Genomic DNA, 6,787 nt, shown 5'->3' with positions numbered 1-6,787 from the left:
ACCAGAAGGAAAACTATGGGGTCTTTGTACAATCCGAACGTCCAGTTATGCCCTGAGCACCGTTCACGTAACGATTTGAACACATCAGTTGATAATCCTTGCCTGTATCAGTGATTTTATTAGGGGCCAAGGGTAGACTTTTGGCCCAGCCTTTCCACTCTGGAGATCTGCCTGGCTTTGGCTGCTGGAGGCCTAACCTCCCCTCATCTGTGGCCATCTGGCGTGCCCAGGGGTAGAGGTGGCCTGGGAGGGGAGGGGTTCAAGAGACCGTTCTGCTGCAGCCTGCCTGCAAGTCAGGCTTTAGGCATCACTTCAGTGAAACCTCTAGGGGGCCATATTATGTCACTGCTGAGTCTCCAGGCCCTGGGGCATGGTTGTGGCCCTCTTAAATGTTCTTGACAAATGATATAAAACACATGGTAAGTGAACGACGGAATGCTCAATTAGCCCTAACACTGGGCTCCTGAGCTTCCTGAATCTGCATTTAGCTTTGGGTTCCAGTCCTTTCTAAGGCCATAGGCCATTCAGGGAGCCACACCGTGCACCAGGAGACCTCTCCGCGAGGCTCCAACTGGTACCTGCTCCCAAGGGGAGCCCACCTTGAATGCTGATGCCCCTCCTCTGCCAGATGCCCCAGTGGGCCTGGCTCTGCCCAGCTGGGGTCACAGCTCTCTGAGGCAGAGCTCTGCCCGCCTGCTGGAGTGGACTCTCCTGTCTCGCTCGCTGGGGCTACATCATAACAAACCAGCCAGGCCGAGCTGCAGCTGGAGATACGGTGGTGCTCATCAGACAACAAACCGAGGACACTCAGGCGCATTCGGGTGGGGTGCACATACTCCCCAGACACCACTCCCTCCGCCCCGGCCTCCCTCCTGGAAAATGGCTCAGCAGCTGGGCTCTGACTCCAGACCAGCTGCCCCCCCGCAGAGAAATCTGCCTTTAATTTAGAAGTTCTATTTCCTTCTCTGTGGAAAAGTCTTTATGGTACCAATTAAGGAACTCTTTTATCCTGTTTGACGAGTGAGGAATTTGGGGACTTCCTAGAAAGGGCTACTTTCCTCACTAATTCTCAAGGCAGGGTGAATTTTTCCAGGGAAGGGCACCTGGCAGGAGGCTCTGGGAGGATCCTCCCCGGTGATCTGGAGGCTGACGTCTATGGAGGGCACTGTGCTGTGTGCGCTCCACGGGTTACCTCTCTGCATCTTCCCAGCCACCCCCACAGGAAGGCCTGTTGTCCCTGCAGTTTACAGATGAGGAAACCGAGGCTCAGACAGGTCATCGTCTTGCTCAAGGCCAGTTGGATAGTTGATGGTGGAGCCTAAATATGAACCCAGCTTGGCCTGACTACAGGGTCATGGCCAAAAGTGCTTCATTATGTTGATAGGGTATGTTATTTAGTTTCTTTATTACAGGACATCAGGTCCAGAAATATGTACAACCTGGGCCAGACGTGGCCGCATTTTGCGCAATTTAGAACTTATTCTTCTCTGTGGAGTCTCCAGTGTGTCTGCGTGAAGTCCCCAGACCAGGGATGACAGCTCTTGGGAAGACCCAAGGTGGACATGGACCTTGAACTCCTAAGTGCGTGTTTAGGGCTCAGCCTGATCTGCTCCGTTCCGGCGGCCTAGCCTCGTGAGCCACTGTTTTCCCTCATGCCTTCTGTTCTGGGCACTGCCGTTTTGGTCTTGGAGCATTTGCTTGGCTCGGGTGCCCCCTGGATCTGGAACCATGTTCCAAGGTCCTTCCCAGGGTATTAAACCCGGTTGTGGGAGAGGGCTCCCAAATCGATGCTCTTGCCTTTACCTAACTTTAGAGTCTGTCCTCCTGAGAGGAGAACCTTCAGGATCCAGTCCCATGGCAGTCCCTGGCTCCTGCCAGTGCAGGTGACGAGACGCCCTGCTCCTTCGGGGCGTAGTCTGTTCTCTTCCTCAGCAGACCCAGCACCCTGGCCAGGCTGTGACTTGAGCCTTGTTACTGGTCTGGTGGCCAGGGGGACAGGAAGGGGTGAATCCTCAGGGGGCACATGCTACCTTACCAGATAGAGGCCCCTGCACCACCTTTAAGTGAGGGGAGGCAGTGGCCTTTAAGAGGGAGGAGGGGCCCCTCCTGTAAGGCCGAAGGATTCAAGAGGGTCTAGGGTTTCAAGGTTCTCGAGCACATCGACCCCATCCCAAGCGCCAAGGTCCCGCTCCTTCCCAACCAGAATGCTAATTTTGGCGTAAGTCAATGGGTCGAGGTTGAGAATTCCACTTTCTTTGGAGCGCTGCTATTTTTATAAGTCCGGGCTCAATCCTGAGCTTCTCATGCCTTCTTGCTGCAGGAGACGAGAGTCTTGTCCTTCGGCTCGAGTTGGAGATTGCTTACCTTCGGCCTTTCATTGTCTTTCTCCGGGGCATTTACAGTACTCAGCAATAGCCATCCACAGTCTCTCTCAGTGCCTGAGATAATATATCATCCAGTGCATCTTCCCTACCCTTTTCCTATTTCCGTTCATCCCTTGCGAATCTTTTACAATCGTACCGCTTCCACATGCCAGGAGCCCCCAGCGATGGGGCCCTCGTTGCTAGCTAGCCGGTAGGGTGATCTGGCTCTAAAATCCCAATTTAGAGTGTCTGTCCTTGGACCACCTCTGCCGCAGGTTGGTTTCCAGAGAAACAGACTTTGAGCAGAGATTTGCACACCGGTGGTTTATTGAGGACCGCTCTCAGGATTGATACCTGTGAGGGACTGTGAAAAGCAGGGTCGGGCAGAGAAGTTGGGCCACAATGCAGTTACATCAGAGGCCTCAGCTGACCCTACGGGGAGCACCGGAGTTGAGATGGCCCTTCTGAATATGTTGAATTGAGGCAAAGTCGCTGGGCCTGATACTTCTGCGCTAACCTGTCCTTGGACATGGTCTCCCGTGGGGAGGGTGTGTAACCTTGGGCAAGGCAGCAGCCTTCAACTTGTAAAAATCAATAAAGGAAACCTCAACTAATATTGGAGTCGGGAAGACTTGCAGAAGGAGCTCTCACGCTCTGCCGCTCATCATTAATTACCCCGAACAGGACACAGACGTCAGCTGCAGTGTTAGTTAATTTAGTCACAGACCACATCTGGAAGACAGGAAGAGACATACTTCGCCCTCCCAAACAGGAAGGGCAAGTACTTTACGACTCCTGCAGGGGAAAGGAAGATTTTCTTCTTGCCCAGCAACAAACCCAGCCAATAAAAAAGCCACAGCTCAGCCAATAAGGAGCCCATCCGGCTTGCGAACTCTTATTTTCCTCCAATGAACCTTCATTTTTCCCTTGCTGATGACTTCCTTGTCCCACCTGCCTTTCTATGAAAGCTTTCCATCCTGTATAACCCCTCAGAGCATCTCTCTGCTTGTTACATGAGATGCTCCCTGGTCCATGAGTTGTTTAATAAAGTCAATTAGATCTTCAACTTTACTGAGTTAAATTTTGTTTATTCACCGACTAAAGGCATTCTCAGAGAAGAACTCAATTATGGGCCATCAGCAGCCAACACCGAAAGGTGAATTTTACGTTATAATAAGGTTATTTGAGGTTTAAAGGACATGGAGTATGTAAAAGTGCCCAGCAGGTGCTCATAAGCTATTAGTTACTTTCTCCTCCGTCCTGGTTTTGCAGCGACAAGTTCCCCCACTGTGGGGGTGGCAAATTAAGTGGATTTGCATCATATGGGTATTGAACTCATGCAAACCCTCCACTCTCTCCCAACTCTGTGTTGCAGGTTGGAGGAGAGAAAGCTAATAGTTCACCTGGGACAGGTGGTTTTGCCCGACCAGCGAGTATACAATTACTCGGGACATAATAGGAGGAGATGGGGCCCTGTGTTTGCTGTCTGCTCCATTGAGCTCCATCCCCGGTACCTCTCTCTTGTATCTGAGTGAGTCTGGCTTTTAAAGATGGGCATTTTCACACATCCCAGCCACCAGCAGCATCCGAGGCCATCATCTGGTGCTCAGCCAATGACACCGTGATCTGAGCCCAGGCTGGAGGAAACACCGCCTGGGTTGGATTCTCTAAGTCTGAGCGATCCCATACTTTGATTATTTTATTTTATTTTATTTTGTTTTGTTTTGTTTTGTCTTATTTTGTCTTATTTTGTTTTATTTTTTTAGGCGAGTCAGCTTACGATCCCTTATTTTTTATTACGCCTACGGTACCTGGTCTTCCTAGGGGGTCTCCCATTCAAGTACTAACCAGGCCTGACCCTGCTTAGCTTCCGAGCTCAGATCGATCCCGTACTTTGAGATTGAGGAGATTTGCAAGGTTGGTCTTCGACGCTATGCAGTTTACCTTTTGTGTGAGGACCTTAGCATCTACCTCCTGTCAAAGAGACAACCCTTGAAAGCAGGCGGAGGTCTCGTTGCGAGTGCCGTGCGTGAGGAGTTGACTGTGACAGTCTGGAGGATTGCGGGAGAGAGGGCGAGGTGGCCGAGGAGCAGCCATGTCTACCAGGAGGACAGGAGTGGAGGGCATGGCAGGGGGCTGGGTGTTCGGGGATGTTCGATTCCTTGCTTCCCCGAGTGAGGAGTCTGAAGATCTTCTCTTTTCCTGCAGAATGTGTTCCCTGTTCCTTCAGTGACACCCCTTCTCTGCCCCTTTGGGCGGCACCCCTCTGCTGGCCAGGGTTCACATCGGTGGGCGTTCCTGCACATAGTGCCTTCTGCCTACCGTGAGTCTGCACAGTGTGGGACTTCCCAGAGCCTGGAGGCGCGGCCTGGGTCCCGCAAGGCTGAGAGGTGGCCCACCAGGCTGGGGAGCTCCCTGGGCTGGCCTGCATGGACCACTCGGGGCCCGGCTACTGCCAGGACCTCCCCGTTTGTCCCATTTGGCATCGTGGAGCGTGCCTGCTGCAAAGGCCCGTAGAGTGCATTGAACTTTCTTGCTGTGCAAGTGGCAACAACCGATGCCTAGAGAAGGAGAGGAGGAAGTCATGGGGCAAGCTGGAGACTTGAACCCAGGTCACCTGACCCTGGCCAGACGCCAGCACGCCTTCTTAGCAGTGCGTGGCACTCTTGGGTACCTCTCAGCGGACAGACGCTGGATTAGGAGTCTGATTCCTGCGTTCTGGCTAGTCCTCCCTCAGTTTGTTCTTCCGTAAGATGGGGAGAGAACAGGGCACATTTGGCTAGCCACACACATGTGGTGTGCACACAGTGCCCACACGCACGTCTCCATTCACACATCTAGGAGCTTGTGTTTGGTGGTGTTTGGTGGAGAGGGGCCAGGGAAGAGAGGAAGATGGCCGGCAACGTGTCCGTCCCTCTGGGCTGTCTTAAGCTCCAGCCTTTGTGGGGAGCTAGAAGCTGGAAGGGTGAAGCTGATAGGCTGCCGAGGGAGATTTTGTGAGACCAGGCACCCAGCTGGTCTGGGGAGATTTTGTGAGACCAGGCACCCAGGCTTTGGGGATGTCACCGAGCCTTGAAGAAAGCCCTTCCCACCTCTGCATTCCGGGCCCTGGAGGAGCCTGTGGAGAAGCCCTGGCTGCGTTCTCGCAGTCTGCAGTTAGAGTGGCTTTGTGGGCAGGTGGGAGCCAGGCTCGAGTTCAAGGGCAGGCAGGCCAGGGGCCTCACATTTTGTGGGTGCTGCTCAGCCCTCCACAGAAGCAAGCTCTGTGTGGGCAGGACCGCGTCTGTTTCCCCGTGTTGGGAATAGACCCGGCATGCAATAGGCGCTAAGTGCTTGTTGACTGCCCCGGGGGCTGGGCTGGGCTGGGTTGAATAGGATGCGCATGTTCTTGGAAATGATGGGGTGCTGTGCCCATGGGAGGGGTTGTGGTGCTCCCTGTCACAGGGGCGTGGCGTCACAGGGGCCTGGCAGACCAGAGATGGGCTGCGGGAGAGGGAGATCTTGCGAGAGGAGCGAAGAGTGGGGTTCGCTGACAGGCCCAGCTGTGAGCTCCCTCGGGGGCTGCCTCTGCCTTCTCGGCCAGGGCACACCCCCTAGCAGTGACTGAGCAAGGGCGAGGGACCTGGGCCGGGCCGTCTTTGTTGTGGGCTCCCTGCAGGGCTGGCAGAGGTTTGTCGGGCGGGCCTGTGGTCCGACGGCTCCCCGCCCAGGCCTCTCCCCGAGCCCCCTTTTCTTTTACAGGTGTTACTCCTAATTCCGCTTTTCTCTAATTGAAATATAATTTACATACTGTCCAAGTCACCCATCTGAAGTGTACAGTGCAGTGGTTTCTGATACATTCACAGCGTTGAGCAGTCATCACCATAGTTAATTTTAGAATGTTTTCATCACCCCAGAAAGAAACCCCATCCTCACAGCAGGCACCCGCCTGGGTTCCCCCCAACCTCGCAGCCCTGGGAACCGTGCGTGTACCGTCTGTCGCTATGGATGTGCCTATTCCAGGCTTTCCACTGCATCTTTCACCTGACATCATATTTTTGAGATCCAGCCCTTCCTGGACACTTGCGTCATGTCCACTTTTTGTCATCTACGAAGAGCGCTGCTGTCACATCTGCGCACAAGTTTTTGTTGGGACATAATGTTTTACTTATCTGGCGTGTGTACCTGGGAGAGGAATTGCTGGGTCATACGGTAACCCCGTGCCATCTTTCGAGGCCCTGCCAGATTGTGTCCACAGGGCGGCGCCATGTCGCACTGCCCCAGCGGGGTAGGAGGGCTTCCGTTTCTCCACGTCCTCGCCGGCACTTCCCATTGTGTCTTTTTGATTTTGGCTGTTTGGGTGGGTGTGACGTGGTACCTCGCTGTGGTTTGGATTGTCATTTCCCTTTAGGCTAACGACGTTGAGCATCTTTTCACGGGCTTCC

At 53.8% G+C, this 6,787-nt stretch overlaps 1 protein-coding gene across 1 annotated transcript in view; it reads left to right on the top strand.

Moving 5' to 3' along the window:
* The first annotated feature begins 6,609 nt into the window (after positions 1-6,609).
* Positions 6,610-6,787, top strand: part of NKD1 (naked cuticle homolog 1) — a 149,143-nt gene continuing 148,965 nt past the window's right edge. The window contains exon 1 of the mRNA XM_011360187.2: positions 6,610-6,630. Coding sequence (XP_011358489.1) covers positions 6,610-6,630 — 21 coding nt within the window. The remainder of the gene's footprint in view (positions 6,631-6,787) is intronic.

Source organism: Pteropus vampyrus, unplaced genomic scaffold (genome assembly GCF_000151845.1).
Source record: "Pteropus vampyrus isolate Shadow unplaced genomic scaffold, Pvam_2.0 Scaffold51, whole genome shotgun sequence".
Taxonomy (NCBI): domain Eukaryota; kingdom Metazoa; phylum Chordata; class Mammalia; order Chiroptera; family Pteropodidae; genus Pteropus; species Pteropus vampyrus.
The sequence above is the reverse complement of the archived record's forward strand: the minus strand, read 5'-3'. Positions and strand labels throughout refer to the sequence as shown.